This window comes from Corylus avellana, chromosome 11 (assembly GCF_965113065.1).
Source record: "Corylus avellana chromosome 11, dhCorAvel1.hap1.2, whole genome shotgun sequence".
In the NCBI taxonomy this organism is placed as follows: domain Eukaryota; kingdom Viridiplantae; phylum Streptophyta; class Magnoliopsida; order Fagales; family Betulaceae; genus Corylus; species Corylus avellana.
In genome coordinates, this window is record NC_142500.1 from 6154671 (window position 1) to 6174991 (window position 20321).

Here is a 20321-nt window from a genome sequence, read left to right on the forward strand (position 1 = left end):
CCCGAGTCCCTCACAAAAACAAAATATAATTGGCCATCAAAAAACACGAAAGTACACATTGAAAAGAATAACACAGAAGGAACTAGACCGTCCTCCTCAAGGCTTAGACACTCGGAACACGTGTGAGACTATGAGAAATAGAGTTTTTAAATAAAAGAATATATATATAAATTTTTGTCAAAGTGCGTTTTATCTATTTTTAGAGTAAATAAAAAAAAAAAAAAAGTACTTTTAAAATTTTGTACCAAACATACTAGCTTTTATTTAGCAAAACTTTTTAAATACTAAAATATTTTTTAAACTCTCTAATGTAATCTCAAACAGGTCCTCAACTTTGCTATCCATTACAACTGCATCAAGAGTTCCATTGAGGCGTTAACAGCAGTGGAGGAGTTAGACAATTCATATTTAGGGTGCCGTTAAAATTTTTTTAATGGTGCCGAGTGGTAACTTGTGTAAGTAGGAGATAAATTTTTTTTTTTTTTTTTTTTTTTTGGGGACTTGAGTAGGAAAAAAGCAAAAAAGCGCAAAAAAAAAAAAAATTTTTTTTAAAGCTTTTGGTGTCGTGGCACCCCAAAGCCTCAAGTGGCTCCGCCACTTGTTAACGGCACCCAAAACCGATACTCCTCAATCCTCTCTATTGATTTTTGTTTTTGGGAGATGGGTTTAAAATTTGAAATTGAAGTTGTGAAATGTGGCATGTTTTTGATCTTTAGATAAAATGGACGGTTGAGATTTCAAAATTTGAGATAGCTTAAATTTAAAGAATGGGAGGGGATCTGGATCCGCAACTTTTAGCCAAAAATCAGTATCAAAATCCGGGGTGCCGACATGTTGAAATTCGATTGGCCACGTCCAACGTCCAAAATCGTTGCCACGCCTAAATGAAAGAAAAGTTTTCCCATTTTTTTTCTTTGTCGGCAAACGCACTTCGCGTACTTTCCGAGTTCCGACACCTGGAGGAAAAAAGGATAAAAGCCCAAAGCGATTAAACCGCTCAGCATGTTGTTGATTCCAACGAGAATCCTAATCGCCATTAAACACTAATCCCACAGGGCTTCTCTGTTATCCAGCAGAATCCTCTCTTGCTGCTGCTCTGATCGGATCAGTGTAGACGAAGAAGAGAGAGAGGAAATGGGGTTCTTTGTGGGGCTGATAATGGGACTCGCCGTGGGACTGGCGCTGATAGTGGGCTTCGTCAAGTACGAGAACGCCCGGTCCAACCGCCGGACCCAACTGGCCAACACCGTAGCCGCTTTTGCCAGGATGACAGTCGACGACTCCAGAAAGATCCTCTCTCCCGACCGCTACCCGTCCTGGGTCGTCTTCTCTCAGCGCCAGAAGTTGAGCTCTCACTCGCTCTCTCGTTCTCTGTTTTCCAAGTCTTTTGTGGGTTTGTGATATAGAGGCTGATTTTTTGTGGGTTTTTGTTTTGTTTTCTTTTTGGGTACAGTTAACTTGGCTTAATCTTCATCTTACAAAGATCTGGCCCTATGTTAACGAGGTTTGACTTTTATTTTAGTTGCAGCTGCGAATATTTGTGCTTTTGTTTTGTTGTTAGTGAGAAACGTTTACGTGAACTTGGTATTTGTAGGCAGCGTCTGAGCTGATAAAGACTTCGGTTGAACCGGTTCTGGAACAATATCGACCGATCATATTGACCTCGCTCAAATTTTCCAAGTTTTCTCTTGGTACTGTGGCACCACAATTTACAGGTTAGCTACATTCAGTCTAGTATATATGATTTTAATTTGAAGTTTGTGTTTGTATATCGGATACACACAATTCTGTTGCCGTTTGTATTTGTTAGTTTCATCACATTTGGTTAATGTAACTTGTTTGCAACTTTCCCACGAGAGCTCATTGTGAGAAACCTTATAGTTGTGTCCTATTAAGTTATGAACTAGGTAGTGATTGCCTTTTTTGGTTTACCAAAATGAATGACGGTCCATTTGAGCTTGCTTGTCTATTATGTAACTAAGCATATAGACTTGTGCTATATGGTAACACTGTTGCCTTTATCTTGAGTTTCTTACGAAACAATGTTGTTCTTCAGGAGTTTCTATTATTGAGACTGGAGAAGATGGTGTCACCATGGAATTGGAGATGAACTGGGATGGGAACCCGAGTATAGTACTGGATATTAAGACTAGACTGGGTGTAGGACTACCAGTGCAGGTAATATGAAACTTGCTACCTACTTCTGCTCACTAGCAACTGATTCCTTGACTTTGAGTGGCCCAATATATTTCTCATGTTGTGGATTATTAAGCTTAAAGCACTGTATGTTCTTCTGGGAAATGATTTCCATTTCAGTGCTGTCAAAGCTCTGCATTTTCAATCCAACTGAAGGACTGTTAAACCTATATTTAAGCTCCATCTCTGAGAATTTAATCAATCATTCTTACCCCATTCATTTCACTTCATCATTAAGCTTTTTGAGGCCATTTGCTATGTGGTTGTCCCAAAATACAATTGTTTACTTACTTTTGCTTTTTGTTCTTTTATGTATTTTTTTTTTTTACTTTGTAAGTAACTGCTACCAGAAGCCTCATTTATAGTTCTGAAAGTACAACACAAATGAACTGAAATAACTTAATCATAATATTCAGATGTAACATGATTTAATATCTACTGTATGTATATCCTGTCAATGTAATCTTCCATAATGTTGTTCTGATTTGTTGTATGAAATCTGGACCTTTTCATTTGGATATTGATGTAAGCAAGAAGCTAAACTGCTCTTTACATGTGTTTTTTTGTGCCGCCCCCCAGGTGAGGGTGTGTGCGCTGTTGTTGCAAATGGATGTGTTTGGGCATGCATGTGCAACCTTTATTTTCTGATTTAGGATGAGATTTCTTGAAGGTGAAAATTGAAGTAGCAGTTTTAGGTTATGCTAGATTTTCTCCAATTTGAATGTGGTGAGGAACTGCAAAGTAATTGTGGCTAGGAAGCATGCATTTTTCTAATTGAAAACTGTTTTGGAGAACATAATTTTGAAGACTTAGAAGTTTTTTATCAGAGGTCATCAGATTTTAGATTGTGTTCTCATCGCCAATGAATGTATAGATAGTTGTCTCAAATTTGGTGGGTTGGGAGTTTTATGTAAATTGGACTTAGAGAAGGCTTATGTCCATGTCAGCTGAGATATTTTTACTATTATGATTAATGGTACTCCTAGGGTTTTTCAATAGCTCTCATGGTCTAAGACAACGGAACTCTGTCCTCCCTCCTTTTTGTGAATGTTAGGGAAGCTTTGAGTCGAATGATGTCAACCACTATGAATGGAGGTTTTATTTCTGGTTTTTGGGTGAGGGCTAGGAATGACGGTTCATTATCTGTCTTTCATCTCTTTTTTGCGGATGATACCCTTATTTTTTGTGGGATTGCATTGGATTATTTTCGGTATCTGAGATGTGTTCTCCTTTGTTTTGAAGCTATTTCCTAGTTGAAAATTAATTTGGCTAAATCTAAATTGGTTCCTGTTAGTAATGTGCTGAATGTGAGTGGTTTGGCTCGTATTCTAGGTTGTAGGGTTTTGTCTAGGGAAAAGGTTCTAGTTGTCTTAGGGTGGTCGTTAACATTGATCAAGAGCACGCTTTTCAATTCTCCCTTTATTTGAGATTGTTTCATTACTTATCAAAAAAGATAAAAAATTTGTCCTTCATATTTCCTTTATCTCTTCCCAATCCCAGTAGGTGTTGCTATTCGAATAGAAAAATTGCAGAGGGATTTATTTTGGGTTGGTTTCGATAACAAGTTTAAGTTCTATCCGGTTAATTAGAAGAATTTGTACTATCCTTCATCTTGGAGGTTTTGGGATTATGAGTTTGCTCACTTTCAGTAAGGCTCTTTTGGGGAAGTGGTTATGGAGATACACTGTAGAGAGAGGCTTTTTGGTGACTGGTAGTGGATAAAAAATATGGTAGTTTGGCAAGTGGTTGGTGCTCTAATAATGTCATTGAGCCATATGGGGTGAGTTTATGGAAACATATTAGGAGGGACTTGGATGCATCCTCTAGATTTATTAGTATCAAGGTGGGTGATGGCTCTTGGACCAGGTTTTCGCATGACGTTTGGTGTGGGAATCACTCTTTGAAGGAAACATTTTCGAAGTTATTTTGCATTGCAAGGGATAAGGATGCTCTGGTGGCTGACTATACGTTTGCTTACAATCATGAGGTGCATTGGAACATGAATTTTATCAAATTGGTGCATGATTGGGTAGGTGGACTTTGTATCTTCCATTTTCAATGCACTCTATTCCGTTAGGATGGGGACATAGAGGTGAAGATAAGTTTTGTTGGATTCCTTGGAAAATGTGATCTTTTGAGGTAAAAACTTTTTACATGGTTCTCCTCCCAACCTTAACTCCGCATTCCCTTGGAAGAGCATTTGGAGGTCTAAGGCTCCTCTCTTTCTACATTTGAACAACATCTTAGGAAAATATGTCACTATGGATAGTCTTCACAAGCGTCATATCATAGTGATGAATTGACATTGTATGTGTAAAAAGAGTGGGAAAACTCTTGATCACCTTCTTCTTCTTTGTGATATTGCGAGAGATTTGTATAATTTAGTTTTTTAGATGTTTGGAGCATAGTGAATTATGCTCAGATGGGTGGTGGAGCTCTTGGCGTGTTGGAAAGGAAGGTTTAGTCGGAATGATTTTAACATTGTTTGAACTTTAATCCCTTCTTGTTTAATGTGGTGCATTTGGAGATGAAGGAATGTTTGGAGTTTTGATGATTGGGAGAAGACAAGTTCAGATTTACAACTTTGTTTTCTTGAATTCCTCTTTGAGTGGATCTATGCTAATGCTCGTCTCAATATTTTTAACTTTATAAATTTTTGTGCTGTTTTTCTTCCTTGATATTGTTGGGGGGGTTTTTCTCTTGTATACATCCTGGTACTTGGGTTGTACCCCTTGCACTTTTAATGAATTTGCTTTACTTATAAAAAATAAAATAAAAATTCTTGTGCTGACCAAATGAGTAATCACAAAAATGATTTTTATCGTCCTCTTTCACACTTGAATCTATGAAGAGATTTAATGTAGTGCTTGTCACTGAGGGCTCACTAGAATGTTCTGAAATGGTTTACTTGTTATGTGCACCATTGTCTCTTATTAAGCTTCCTACCAGAATGCTTTGATTTAATTTTTCTTTCCTCTGTTAGGTAAAAAATATCGGATTCACTGGGGTTTTCAGGTTGATTTTTAAGCCACTTGTTGACGAGTTTCCATGCTTTGGAGCTGTTTGTTGTTCTCTAAGAGAAAAGGTACTGTCTAAAGCCATCCTTCTAAGATATTAGAATTAGGGAAATTATATACACACATATTATAGATATCAAAAGAGTGTTCGACAGAAATGCAGATTTACAGGAGTGTTAGCACATGTGTGCCTCTAGACACATATATGTGTAATAATGTAGATCTGTAATGATTGAAGCAAGCAAGTATCCTCTCAATGGGTAATGTCTTAATCTGACTGCAATTCAACTGTAATATATATCCTATCCAATATCTGAAAAATACCGAGCTTTAGGTGATGGATTCTATGTGTACTTTTAGATTTCCTTTGTTATCTTTACTAACAATATTTATAATTGATGTAATTAATTCAGAAGAGCTCTATCTTTGGGATCTTTATTTCTCTAGTGAATGTCCATCTCTCTCTCTCTCTCTCTCTCTCTCTCTCTCACAAACACACACACACACACACACACTCATAAGCAGTGCATAGGATTTTCTGAACATTCAATTTTTCTGATGCAGAAAGATTTGGATTTTACACTTAAAGTTATTGGTGGCGACATATCAACGATTCCTGGGCTTTACGATGCAATAGAGGTTTGAGCAACTTCCATCATTTGTCACTATTCTGGCATTATTTTTGTATGATTGTTATAGAGTATGTTTCACACCGTACCTGACAATTTCTACTCAAGCTTAATGTGGTTTTGAATGTATGAGGTTGATCAAACAAAAAATCAGAAGATTCCCAGTTTCTTAAAATTGTGTTTTCAAACTTCAAGTTTGGGTTGCATTTGGTATGTACTTATGAGCAAAAGCATCAGCTCAAGTTCACAATCTAACTTTTGACTCCATTGAAACTAATTTTCACTGCTTCACGTTTCCTGAAGGTTTTGACTAACCTCAGTTTTGGTGATATAAGAGAGTCCATTGTCGCAGAGTGACCTACAGTTGGTGTCAAGGTTTTAAAGTTACTGGCTATATTCAGTTTGCGTATTGGAACTAATTCTTGTATGTTTATATGAAGTGTCAAATTTATCTAGGATTTGAACTTGGTTTGCACCATCGGAGGAATTAGTTGATGAATATAGATCTGGTAATTTAATTTGAAGATAATGTAATTGCACATTGTATTTGTTGAGTATATGCATGGGTTTACATGTGTTCTGGTGTCAATTAGTGTTTGCTTCTGGCTGTGTCATGGTTGGCGTGGTATTTTGTTTTTGGCTAAGTAATGCCATGCACATTGTTTTAATCATTCAACACTATGAGTAGGCATATCTGATCTTATTTGTTGTCAGGTTTGCTTTTTTACAAAATCTCGCTGTAACAAAGAGGAATACATGTTTATACAGGGGACAATACGGGATGCTATAGAAGATACTCTTATGTGGCCGGCTCGGAAAGTTGTACCTATTTTGCCTGGAGATTATAGGTATGCCTACACATAGACATGGATATGACTAAGCTTTTGATCATTGCTGTTGACATTGTTGTTACCAATGGCATCATTGTGCATACTGTGAGTGCAATGGAGAGGCATGCTGATGCCTCTAAATGGCTCAGTCATGACATTCACAACTACAAGTGTCATGCTTGCACACACTCACAGAGGTGATGCTGGTGGTGGTCTTTGCTCATTGATTATAAGTGTTATCATAGATCAGCAGCCTTGTCATACATGCCATGAGTAACTAAATTAAGGTGTTAAGAGCGAACGTGGTCGGTACTCACTGATTATTGTCATTATTAAGTGGCCGCCTTGTTATACATGCATTGAGTGACTAAATTAAGAGAGATCTGTGATGAATGGTGGTCTTTGCTCATTGATTCATGTTGTAATTTGATAGTCAGTGTTTTTGTTCTTTAGTGACCTGGAGTTGAAGCCTGTTGGGATATTAGAGGTGAAGCTTGTGCAAGCAAAGGAGCTAACAAATAAAGATATCATTGGAAAGTCAGATCCCTATGCTGAATTATATGTACGGCCTTTACGTGACAGAATGAAAACAAGCAAAACAATTGTAAGTTCTTCTGCTTTTCTTTTATTTCTGTTTTATTCACTTGGGTTTGAAACAGATCCCATATTATTTCTTCAGAACAATGATCTAAACCCGATCTGGAACGAACACTATGAATTTATTGTTGAAGATGCATCTACTCAACATTTGGTGGTAAAAGTGTATGATAATGAGGGGGTTCAGGCATCTGAGCTCCTTGGGTGTGCTCAAATACTTCTAAGTGAACTTCAGCCTGGTAAAGTGAAGGATGTCTGGTTGAAGCTTGTTAAAGATTTGGAGGTCCATAGAGATAATAAAAATCGGGGGCAGGTGAGAACACAATATCCTTCCTTTGGATCGTTATATTCTTGTTATTTATTTTGATCTACCTTTCTTTTTCAGTTGGCAAATGTTTGGTATTTAATGTCGAGAGATTGCATTTTCTGTCCTGAGATGTGCTATATTACCTAACTTCCACGACGTTTTATGCCTTTCTTCTTAATTGAAGGGTACTTCCTGCATGCACCCTATAAATGCTTTCTGGGATGGTTCTAGCAATAGCTTCTTGAAAAACCAGATTGGCTTCCCAACTTGGATGGCAGTGGTACCCCCAATGGTACAAGGCCACTGGTTTATATGAGCTGGCCCCTGATGAGATTTATAAGATAGCATAATGTCCTATCTATATTAATATCTTCATTGTTTTACTCTCTTTCTAAAACAGTCCCAAACCCCGCACCCTCTACACCTTTATCTTGTAGAGGATAGTCTGCTGATAATAATTTAATGATTTCTTTTTGCCAGAGGCTTCAATATTCTCGTGAATTTTTTTTTTTTGACATGTCCGCACAAGTATATTCTTGTGAATTTTTATTTTGAAGCTTGAGATATAAGATTTCTTATCAATCCGTGTTGTGGAGAATATTTCTTCAGACGCAAATCTATATTTCCTTGAGACGTATATTTTCTGGAAATAATTTCTGCTGAAAGAAAATAAGTCTATTATAGCAATGCCATACTGGTGAAGTTTCAAACAATAAGATTCTTATCTCAATATGATATTTTGTATACTCTGTCTGTGTGAAAGAAGGCCCCACTTAGAAATCATAGAAACCGACCTTCATGATCCACGTGCTTGACTATTATTGGAACAACTTTGGGTCTGTCTTTCAGTCAGTTGGCCCCTTTTGTTGTAGGAGAATTATATACAAGTGCTCACAAGTTAACAATTCCATCTTTTTTGTGAATGGTTTATAGTATTTGAATCCAGAACAATAAGTCAAACTAAATTTACATTACCTCTTTCTTCTATAAGTTGTTCCATTATATAATTGGTGTTCTATTTCTTTTTTATTGTTCTTTTTGCAACATGGATATTTATGTTCATTTTAATCATATTAACTTTCTTTCTTCTTTGTGCTTTAGGTGCATTTGGAGCTTTTGTACTGTCCTTTTGGCATGGAGAATGGAATTACCAATCCTTTTGCCCCTAATGTTTCATTGACCTCCTTGGAGAAGTTTCTCAAAAGTGGGGTGAATGGAACAGAACCTATTGCAAATGAGAAAGAAGTCATGCAGAAGAAAAGGGAGGTTATTATTAGAGGAGTTTTTTCTGTTACTGTGATATCTGCTGAAGATTTGCCAGCGGTGGATCTGATGGGGAAGGCTGATCCTTATGTTGTACTCACCATGAAGAAATCAGAAACAAGAAACAAAACTAGGGTAACAGTTTGGTAGCATTTTTTCTCTCAACGATTGGGAATCCTTAAGAATCCCTGTTATTGTAGATTAAAAAATGCTTGCCTTCTTTTTTCTTTCCCCCTTCATTCGTTGTCTTTTGTGTGTGTGTGTGTGTTTTTGACATTTGTTTGTATCTTTAGTGGATTCCTAGCCGCTTGCATGTCCGTGAGTTCTCTTAGATTCTTGGGGGGCAGAGTGCAGTCATCTCTAATTACACAGGTTATAAATTCACTTGATCCTTAAAGGTCTTTTTGCTTCTCAGGTTGTGAATGACAGCTTGAATCCAGTTTGGAATCAAACTTTCGACTTTGTTGTTGAGGATGGATTACATGATATGTTAATCCTCGAAGTATGGGACCATGACACATTTGGAAAGGTAGAAACATTTTACAATTTATTTTTTTAGTAATTTTTGTATATATATATATATATATATATATATATATATATTATATTTTAGCAAGATGTACTTCTGGTTTATTTTGGGTTCCTGCATTAAGCAATGCGGGGTATTAAACCGCGATGGCTCTGGCTCTTGTATGGGGTCTGTGGACTGGAAATCCTAACTAAACAGTAAACAGGTGGTTAGCTTTTGGATGGGCCATCTTTCTGATGTTGGACATTCCATCAGCGGGGAAGATTTGGATGCAAACAATGTATTGAAATGTCTCTATAATGAGACATTTAGGATCACGTGATTTGATCTTTCTCAAGGGCGTCTGAATCTAAACTGGATCGGCTTACGTAGTTGACGAGTTTGCATTAAGTACTGTAGTTAAATGCTGCCTAGTTTCCATATAATGAAGAAGTATTATTAGACAATTGCCCATATGCATGCATATGTTTCAGTATCCCAGCAAAAGGAAAAAACAAAGTGTTTATATGCATGCATGTCTTTGTATATTTTTTTATGCTTGAATATATTGCTATGCTACTTAAACCATTGCTCAGAAGAAGAAGAAGAAAAAAAGAGATATAATTAATGTAATTATGCTTGTGCATTTTCGAGTACAAAGTAGAACAATTATGCTCCATTGTTCTACTTAAACCCTTAAAGCGGCTGTTTAATGTAAGCACTTGGCCCTGCTTTCTACTTTTAAGATTAAAAAACCGAAATGTGTCCAGACATGTTTGATGTTGAGATTGCTGCTTAGAACTTGCTTTTTTTTTAATCTGGGTGCACGCATAATGTGTACTAACACTTATCTTTAAATCATGCAGGATTATATGGGGAGATGCATCTTGACACTTACTAGGGTTATATTGGAAGGGGAATACAAAGAACAGTTCCAGCTAGATGAAGCAAAAGCAGGAAAATTGAATTTGCATCTCAAGTGGATGCCACAACCAATTTACCGCGATTCTTGAGTGCTCATGTTCTGCACTTGACAGTAACTTCGAGCCTGTTTGGGATTACAGTAGAAAATAGAATTTTTGTTTATAGCTTTCGAGTAAATCAAGGATGTACCACCTGCTAGACGTATACAAAGAACATTGACAGCACATACAAATTACTTGATTAATAAACATCGCACCATGTCTTTTCGAGTACAAAGTAGAACAATGTACATAGTTGTTTAATAACCCAAGGCTACACGTAAGCTAGTGAAGTTTGAAGATACTACAATTATGGATTGAAAGAAGTGGCCTAATTAATTTAAGAGATTGTTACAAGGTTGACTATTTACATGCTAGGAGTATTCTGGTTTTCGAACTTCTGTTTTGCCCTTTTTATCAAGTGATCTCTCATTTTGCATTTGCAAATTTGTTCTTTGATATCCGCTTGCTCAGATTTTCATCCGATTAAAGGCTGCACTTCAGCTGGATCTTGTGGATACTGGATAGGTCCAAACTAGATTATTAAGTTGAAAGAAGAAAAAAGAAATAGGAAAAGACAGAAGAGAGGAAGGAAAAACTATCCTCTTCCCTTGATACATCCACCATCTACATGTGTTTAAATAGAAAAGTAATATAAATTATTGTGGAATATGGTTATTGCAGATGAGACAATTATGGCAGTAGAATCATATTAGAAGTTTCCTTCATGATAAGATCATCTCAGAAGTCTCCTCCAACAACTTGCTATCAAATCTGAGTTGAATCATGAATGCTTAATTTCTCCCAAATAGTGTGCACTTGATTACTTTTTGGAAAAATTGCAACATTAGTAAATGTGGTTTACTTGATTTGCAATTAGTTACATATGGTATTAAAATGAACTTAAAGGTTTTTGAGATATGCTAAAAAGACAATTTAATTCCCACAGTTAAATTTTGTTTATTGATTTAACATATTTTGATAGTGTGACACGTTAAAGCCAATAAAATTGTGACATTTATTTTACTTAAGTTAGTGTCACATTAACGGAATTTGACTGTAAGGAGTAAATTGTTTTCTTTTTTTTTGTGACCTCAAGGACCTCTGAGTTCATTTTAATATCACAAGGATGTAATTGCAAATCGAGTAAATCACATGGGACTAATTTTATATTTTTTTCTACCTTTTTATCCCTTAAAAATTACAATATTGTGTGACTGGGCTTGAGGTGACTAGCTTGGCCATCTGAATTTTATACCTTTCCTTTTGAAGTCCCGTGGATGTATATCCCAAGTCAAAATGATTTACCAATAAATTTGTTCTAGAGTTCCTGCTATTGACGTATTTAATTGAGATACTGTTTGGACATAATGATAATAATAAATGGAATACTTTAGGAATTTCACATTTTCGTTAGATTAAAATTGTAGGATAATTCACAGGAGTGTGTTAAACACACTCCCACATGTGCCGACGCGTGAAGACAGATCTCCTCCGCTCCACCACCTCCAACCATCTTTCCTGGTCCCCTGGATCTAGTTGCTACTTCCTGGCATCCAGTGCCCGCGAGTGAAGACCACACGCCGGTCACCAACACCCACCTTGTGACCTTCTTCTGCCCTATCAGCCAACGGCGCTACTATTTTGTATTATTTATTTCCTTTTGATGTTGTTTGCTTGTCTTTTGTTTTGGGTTTTTAGTCTTGTTTTTGTTTATCTGTTATTTTCTTTGTATTTAAAAGTCCCTACCACCGTTTGTTCTTGTCTACCCTTTTGGGTTTGGAGAGGTTTACAAAACCTTTATAGTTTCATTCTCCTTTCTATACCTTTTGGTTGTGTCGTCTTGACACACCATATATTACCACTTTAATTGGCGATCAGTTTTGTTGGTCTTCATGCCAAAAAATCATAAGCCGCTTCATTCATTTGATGCATTGCCTCATTTTTTCTATTTACCCGATCTAATATGGTGGTTTAGGGGCTTTTTGTTTGGGTTGCTCATCCCATTGTTGTAATTTGTTGTTTATGTACTTACAAAAAAAAAAAAAAAAAACAAAAAAAAAAAAAACTGTTGGATAATGATAAAATGGATTAAAATGCATATTTCACAATGGTTATATTTAGAAGTTCCGAAATTAAGATATGCAAGATGAGACTTCTTGGTAATGACATAATCATTAGCCAAGAAAGGCCAGTAGCATTTTTGCACAGAATACAAATAATTTGCTAGGTCAATCAAATCTTTCTCTGCAAATCCATTCTCATACCAGATAATGCTTGAACTCTTTATCAATAAGTGGTAATATGGCCAACAGCACTCCTTAAATAATGCTTCTTCAATTTCCTCCTCCTATTGCTTGCCCTGTATTGCCAGAAATCAAACATGTTACAAATACTCTTCTATCACAAAAATATACTGCAATAAATTAGCATCACAAGATGAGTAATGCTAGAAGTTACTCTTGTGCCCCTCTTGTGTTACTCAAAAAATAATGCGACTTCTAAAATTACCATTGGCTTTGTGATTAATTATTATTAAATTTTGATCAAATGATGATTTTAAAAGTTACCTAATTCTTAGAGTGACATAAGAGGGACACAAGAGTGACTTCTAGAATTATTTTCACAAGAGTGTTTACTTATCATTAATTTTGAATCAGCTAACTAGTAACAATCTAGGTCAACTAATTTTGAATTTAACAGCTGGCGAAAGTTGAGCAAGAAAAAGTGAATTACTTGTTAAACCTATACATTTTCACGTATTATATAAAAACAGACTAGGCTGCATGCAAATGATACCCTTATCTTGGCTATTAATATGTATGGCAGGGAAAATTTAAATGGTATATGTGTTCTCAGAGCCAGTGACTCTAGTTTTACCAATATCAAGTACGCCAACTTTTTGGCTTTATTGATTTTATTATTTGGTTTATGCTTTTTTGTCATCTGAGGCAGAGAAGGAAAGCTTGATCTCCAAACCTTTCATGGCTCACCAATTGAAGAGAAGCAATGACAACTAAACTATTGGACCTTTGTGGTTCCATGAGATTGACAGGCCATGTGTTAGAAACCTGGCATTTATTGCTACAATGTTGAACTTAGACTTGTGTGTGAACTGAATATATATTCTTGGCTCACTTCCTAATAGCTGAAGCTTTAGGAACTGATGGATTTCAAAATGGTATCAGAAATTGGTTGTTTGAGGTTCTTGGATTTAATCTTGGTGATCTCATTCTGTTAACTAGGAATTGATGGTTTTTATCAGCCGCCAAAGAAAAAAATGGTTTACCTACCAGTACTGACTGTGTAAAATGAATGAATCCGTTGCCACTTTTTTCCCATCATCATTACGGTTCCAATGGTAGATTGCATGTGTCCTATTTTTAATCTCCAAAGTAGAATGTCCATAACTGGCTTCTCGGAATGCAGAGTAATCTGGTTGTGGATCTCTGAACCTGCAGTACCAACTAACAATCATTAAAAATGACTGCTACAGGAGCTTATTTATTGGAGATGAACAAAACAGTTAATAAAAAAAATGCTATAGGTATTAATGAATAAGTTTCACATCATTTTGATACTCATATTTTGGTAAAAGATTTGGTATCTGTAGCATTTTTTAAAAACAAATTTGTTATTTCTCATAGTTGACTATAAGAGGAACTTTGACTCTTTTTTTATCAGTCATCATTATCATTAAGAAAACAATTAAGATAAAACAAATTTTACTCAATCATTCAGTTCAGCTCACCTTCCAGCAAGACCTTCCTGATTTCCTCCATCTCCAACTGTTATGTAAACAGGTGCTAATTTGTCTGGTACAGGGTATCGGTCACCACTTGTTACATTGTAGCGTATATTTGAGATTCGATACTGAAAACAAAAAAGAAATATGCTGAAATTTGGTATTGATCTGTTGTCTGGGCACCCATCTTTGTCAGAAAATCAGCGTAAAATATGTTCTCACAGTGGTTATGAACCTGATGGTCCCCCCAGCTCCCATCACTGGTTAATCCATGTCCCCAATTATCATAGAATGAAAAATACAAAAATAAACAAACAAAAATAGAAGTGAAATGTGATAGTTGGATTAAAGGCTGTTGAGTTGAGTTTAGTAAAAAATGTTTCTAGACCATACACCTTTCTACTTCTGATGTTAAAATGAAGTGTTTACAGTTCCAAATTCCATATTATGTGTTTTATCGGCATCATAAAAACCTCCACTACTGTAACTTTTTTGGAGCATAAAATAAAATAAACAACGGCATATTTATGTCAAGAAATCCAACAAAGTTTTTCATGCACAACAACAAATCCAACAACGGATTTGGGCCACACTCATTTGAACAAATTAGAATTTCTGTGCAAAGTCTAAAGCCTTAACATGTTCACATGCACCAATATTACAAGTCCTTATACTTTCATACCTACAGTCTTAGTTTTTGAAGTATATCATAGACTAATTGAAACCAGAACAGCACAGCAATAAATGATATGCATGTACAGAGATGGACAGACCCTATAAAACTACAGCAATCTTAAAACCATATAATTAAATTAAACACTTCAAGTTATGTAGTGTAAAAAAGAAAAAAAGAAAAAGAAAACATAAGAGGCAAAGAACCATACAGATCTTTCATAAGCATGGACATGGCCTGCAAAGACTACATCAACTTTGTAACGGATGAACCAACTCTCAAATTCGGCTCGTATGCTTTCACCCTCCATGTAGTGTGCTTCATTGCTATTGTAGATTGGAACGTGCATAAGAATAATGAGCCAAGGGGTCTTCTCCCTGTCAACCCTTTCAAATTCTTCTTTGAGCCACATCCATTGAGGTGTGTACTTCACTGTTAATTTTTTTTTTATCAATCTTGATGTAAAATATACAGACATGAGAAATCTAGCCTCTGCCGTCTAAAGAGAAAAAAGCAAAAAATGTACTCATAAAAATTTAGCAAGCCTTGGTGATTGATTTAAATATATAATCAAAGGTTTGAATGATCACTAACAAATGTCTGGGTCCCAGAACGTGTTCTTTCCTCAATGATTTTTAAATACCATGCTGCAAAACCAATTTGGGATTCCATCTCTCCTTTGTGAAGAGATTTATTGTCTAGCTTCCAAATCAAATTTTTTGATACCACAACTAAAGTCAATATAAAAGGCTATTGTTGCAGTATCCTTTTTTGGTTATATAACCTAACTTTTACATTTTGATAATAATATATATCCTGTGCGAAATATAGTATTCAGACTTAAAATAAAGTCAGTACAAGTCAGTGCATGATAACCAGCATGTGAACCATCCATTACAAATGGAGACACAATATTTACCCTTGGATGTCATATAATACTGTGTTACAAGACAACCAGATGACTTGTAATTTTGGTTTCAAGTGGGGGAAACTCTAAAGCAATAGCTAAAACAAATTCCAGCTCTTTCTCCTTTTTCTGCATTCTACAGTGGTCCTACTGTGCTCTGTTGCAAGACACCAGATGACTCAAGAGGCAAAAGCATGTAAAATTTAATGCCAAGACTTGTTTGAGCTGGTTATCTTTTTCTCCTTCATTATTGGTGAGCATGCATATAGCACCTAAAAACTTGTCCAGAAGCAAGCCCCAAGGAATCGTCATGCAACTGTAATGCCTATAAAGCCAACTTATGTTGAAGGCACACACCTATGACACAAATCATACAATAGGATCTACTTTTATATTTTCTTTAATTTGTTGCTGACCCTTTATTCTAAATTTCCAACGACATGCTTAGAGTTTTTTAAACTTTTGTTGACACATAGAAATACTGTTGAAGATTCAAAGAACATTATCCTCCTAATTCTCATTAAAAGGTTCCCCCCCCACCTAAATCATGAATTAATCTAGGGTCACAGGCCTGAAAGGCAGCATGGCATGTACACTAGAACTCTCACTTATATTATTATCAGTGCCTGAGTTTTTCTTTTCATGTTCTATGATCAGACAAATTTACTTCATAGTAAAAAAAAATTTAAAATCATTCATGAAGGTAATTAAATAGCTAGAGAAGATTTTCCATTATTGCATTCATGATTAGAGAACTACTTAAAAAAAATTTAAGAAAAAAAAAGGAATCGAAAAGTTACCAAATGGTGAATAGCTAGATAGCACAATTATATGAGCAGATGCACGTCTGATGGCATACCAAAGAGGACTGCTGCTTTTGGACGCCATATAAGGTGTAGTATATCGATGAAGGTAGGATTTAAAAGGAATAACCTCACCCTAAACATATGCATACAAAAAAAGGAATAAAAATAAAAGTCAAAATTTATGCAAGAAGAATTGTATGTTGTAGTGTTAAGAATATGAGAATCTTTTAGTAAAAATGACTATGTATAACTCAACTAGATAGCAGAAAGAAAATGTATCAAAAAAAAAAGAAAAAAAAAAAAGACAAGAAGAACCAGAAGATAAAAGGTTGGAGCAATTTCAAAACCATACACGTTATGTGAACTATATATGCTAAGCAATTGTCAAATTCTGGACATCAATAAATGTCTCTACATCTGCCTGGTAATCCAGATAGATGTATAAATTCAAGATAAGAAAACAATATACCAAACTCATTTGGGCAAACTTGCACATGCAGATTGAGCAATGGCCATGACTGGAAATCTAGTCATGTCAAGCTGCCTGCTGTTAAGGAGAGAGGAAACGCCATTTGATCTAAAGACCAACGACTATGATCATTTGTTAAAATTGAAATGAGTCCAGCGTATATAACTGACCAATGGAAATACAAATTGCTGGGTGTGATAATCAGAAAGTGTAGAAGGACATAGACTTCCTCTAGACTGTTTAAGGCTTTTGAAAATGAGAAAATGGGGCACTATAGGAACAATGCAACATAGAGGTTTCTTCAGAGGGAAAAACTATTTCAAGTAGATATTCTTATGTAATGGATAAACAATATGTATCATTGCAATAGGCACAGGGTATCGAAGAAGTAATTCAAAAGGATCTATAAAAGCTTTAACACTTTACCATATGAGGCATGTACTCTATTTCATGATTTCCTGCAGACCAAATCCAAGGCTGATATGCTGCACTTCGTTCAACAAATCGACCCCATGTGTCCCACCGTAAACCGACATCGACCTCGACATCAGAGTACTCATATCTATCAGCATAAGAAAGATCTCCAAGAAATAAGACAGTCTGCCCTCCACTCTGCATGTAATGCTCAAGAGTGGAAAGAGAATTGTATGTCTGGCCCAAATCACCTGCACATACAGAATAAGGGTTCATCAATAAAATCATTGAATTGAGAATGTTGAAGAAACATGTCAGGAAGAAACTTAAAGATAACTGTATCCAGTAAAAGCAGAAAGAAAGAAAAGAAAATGAATTTCTAGAAGCTAGTAGTGGCACCAATTAAGGAAAAATTAAGTAAAAGTCATCTTAGATGGTTGGTCGTGCACAACAAAGACCAAGAAATGAAGAATTATGAAGGATTGTCATGAAATCAAATTCTACTGGAACACCCCGTATTGAAAGAAAATAACTCACCAATGATCCCGAATTTGTAAGGAGCATCTGGATCAATCTTTGGTGGTGTATGAAACCAAAATTCTCGAGAAGAATCACTACTCCCTATCTTGTAATAATACTTGGTGTTATACTGAAAACAAGAAGCCATTTTACTACTAAAGGAAACAGATTAAAAAACAAAGGCAAGTCTAAATATGCAACAACAAAGCACAAAATTAGTGGCTTATACCAATTTGGCATACCCAGAAAAGTGTATTTTGGGCATCACACACCAATTGTTGATAGAAGGACCCAAAAGGAGGCATACCAATTAGAGGCTTATACCAGTTCGGCATACCCAGAAAAATGTATTTTGGGTTAGCCTGGGTCATGCCTAGACAAGTGATAAATCTCTTTGCTTGTTGGAAAGGATAGTTTGGTAGTTCTCATAGTGCTACATTGTGGATGATGATTCCATCCTGCATAATGTGGTGTATCTAGAGAGAAAGAAATGACCGTAGCTTTAAAGACCACGAGAGGACAGGGGACTTAAAAGGCCTTTTTCTTTTATATCCTGTACCGCTAGGTGGCTGCCTATGATCACTTTCATATTTTTGATTTTCACGATTTTTTTATTTTTATTTTTATTTTTTCTGGTTTTAAGTGTTTCTTTTGTATATATCCTATGTACTTGAGTTGCACCCCTTGCGCTTTTTAATGAAACTCAATTACTTATCAAAAAAAAAGGAACTCTAGCATATGACATAAGACAAGCATAAATTAGTGTATGTGTGAAAATACAATAAATGCAACAGTATAATATTTATTTATTTTTATCTTGGAATTCCAACACTTAATGTATTTCATCCTAGAGAAAGATTATCTTGTTGATGATAATACCACTTTCCACAATGAATTTGGTATTTACCTTGAGGCCATCAACTAGACAATGATGGATGTAGCCTGACTTATATTTGTAAAAGGTGTAGTTTGTCACTGTTCCCTCAGCAGAAAAGTCATATGTATTCTTTGATGTACCATATTGTACTTTACTGGGCCCTGGTTCATCAGCTGTCACCCATGAGATGATTACAGCCTTTCCATCATAGTCACCTTGGGTGATATGCACCTAATAAAATAGTATAAGTAGACAGGGACGTTATGACCCATTAAGTAGAATAGAAGAGGAAATAGTGAGAAATAGATCATGGGATAGTGACAAGAATTTCAACCATCTTAAAATAAAAGGCCTGCTTCATAAGAATAGAAGTGCAAGTTAGTTGATCCGGCAATAAGTGAACTAAATTATAGCATAGGAATAAATACATCAATCAGTAGATGTTGCTTGTGCAAATCGGATAAGGAGACTATTGATCACCTTCTTCTTCACTGTGAGATTGCCTGTTCTTTATGGTATGCTATTTTTAGTCGTTTTGGATTGTCATGGTTCAAGCCTAGTAGTGTGTTGGGTTTGTTTGCTTGTTGGTGGACAGTACGTCGTTCTCAGAGTGCTATTGTGTGGAAAATGGTTCCTCTCAGCCTCATGTGGTGCTTATGGTTAGAAAAGAATGCGAGATGCTTTGAGGACTCTGAGAGACCCTTGGAGGAGCTCACGGCTTTCTTCTTCTATACTCTCTTCACTTGGACAGCAGCTTGCTTGCTCCATTAGTGATTAGTTATTCTGATTTCCTTATTCTTTTTTCTTCTACTATTTAGGCGTTTCTCTTGTATATTTCATGTGTACTAAGGTTGCGCCCCTCTGCGCTTTTTGATATATAAACATTACTTATAAAAAAAAGAAAAAGAAATACATCAATCAGTGGAATAGAAGTTGTTTTGTTCAACATGTACAAATTTTTTGTTAGTTCCTAAATTGTTTCTCCACTTGATCAATAGTGTAACAACCCAGCATTTATTTGCTAGATTTTAATATTGAGATGGGAATAATAATTATTATTTGCTTGAGCGAGTGATATTGGAACAAAACATTAATATCCATTTCTATGAGGATATTTCGGAAAATATGAAATTATTTTATGGTGTAGAATGGGATAGTCATATGCAAGTTGCCCTTGGAAATATCTTGGAATCTGATTGGTTGGGCTATTAGTGAATAACTGGCAAGTCAAGGGGGAGAGTTTGGTACTAAGCCTAATGGGGATAATTGTGGGAAAACGTGTTTAATGACTTGTATTCTATACTTGTATAGTTAGCTATTTTAGGAAATTATGTAACAGCCTGTATTCCTAGAATTAGGCTGATTTGGTTAGTGTCTTATTATATCCCATAAATCATGGGATTTGAAATAACTTACTTAGTTTTCCTTTTCTGCTGCTAGGGTTGATGTATATAGCTAACGTTTTGTGTATTATTCAAATTAATGAAGAATCAGTTTCTGTCTTTCTCAGTTTCTGTCATGGTATCAGAGCTTTAGGCTCTTTTCTGGATTAAAACCTCTTCACACAGGCCTTCATTGCCAAGATCATACTGCTGTTTTTTT

The 20321-nt window shown here is 35.7% G+C and overlaps 2 protein-coding genes across 5 annotated transcripts in view; one reads left to right on the forward strand and one right to left on the reverse strand.

The window, feature by feature from the left end:
• Positions 1-881: 881 nt before the first annotated feature.
• On the forward strand, positions 882-10750 carry LOC132165413 (synaptotagmin-5). Of its 2 annotated transcripts, XM_088511638.1 has the most exons (12): positions 882-1349; positions 1459-1504; positions 1595-1715; positions 2057-2178; positions 5180-5281; positions 5778-5852; positions 6611-6690; positions 7126-7276; positions 7352-7582; positions 8678-8974; positions 9255-9368; positions 10214-10750. In XM_088511638.1, the coding sequence occupies exons 1-12, from the start codon at positions 1135-1137 to the stop codon at positions 10358-10360; spliced, it is 1701 nt and encodes a 566-aa protein (XP_088367764.1). In that variant the 5' UTR covers positions 882-1134; the 3' UTR covers positions 10361-10750. The 2 variants fall into 2 exon arrangements, with proteins under 2 accessions (XP_088367764.1, XP_088367763.1); XM_088511637.1 differs by lacking the exon at positions 882-1349 and having other exon boundaries at positions 1413-1504; positions 1599-1715.
• A 1635-nt stretch (positions 10751-12385) lies between these two features.
• Positions 12386-20321, reverse strand: part of LOC132165414 (bifunctional purple acid phosphatase 26) — a 17979-nt gene continuing 10043 nt past the window's right edge. For all 3 annotated transcript variants that reach the window (XM_059575961.2, XM_059575960.2, XM_059575959.2), the window contains exons 3-10: positions 18750-18950; positions 17861-17972; positions 17336-17574; positions 16435-16573; positions 14939-15159; positions 14061-14182; positions 13603-13764; positions 12386-12671 (exon numbers count right to left, since the gene is read on the reverse strand). In XM_059575961.2, coding sequence (XP_059431944.2) covers positions 12599-12671; positions 13603-13764; positions 14061-14182; positions 14939-15159; positions 16435-16573; positions 17336-17574; positions 17861-17972; positions 18750-18950 — 1269 coding nt within the window. In that variant the 3' untranslated portion in view covers positions 12386-12598. The remainder of the gene's footprint in view (positions 12672-13602; positions 13765-14060; positions 14183-14938; positions 15160-16434; positions 16574-17335; positions 17575-17860; positions 17973-18749; positions 18951-20321) is intronic.

Bases quoted from the DNA above. Each gene is read 5' to 3' on its own strand.
- LOC132165413 (XM_088511638.1), top strand. From the start codon at position 1,135: ATGGGGTTCTTTGTGGGGCTGATAATGGGACTCGCCGTGGGACTGGCG. The intron at 5,853-6,610 runs GTTTGAGCAACT...ATGTTTATACAG, and splicing joins GGCTTTACGATGCAATAGAG to GGGACAATACGGGATGCTAT. The intron at 7,583-8,677 runs GTGAGAACACAA...TTTGTGCTTTAG, and splicing joins ATAATAAAAATCGGGGGCAG to GTGCATTTGGAGCTTTTGTA.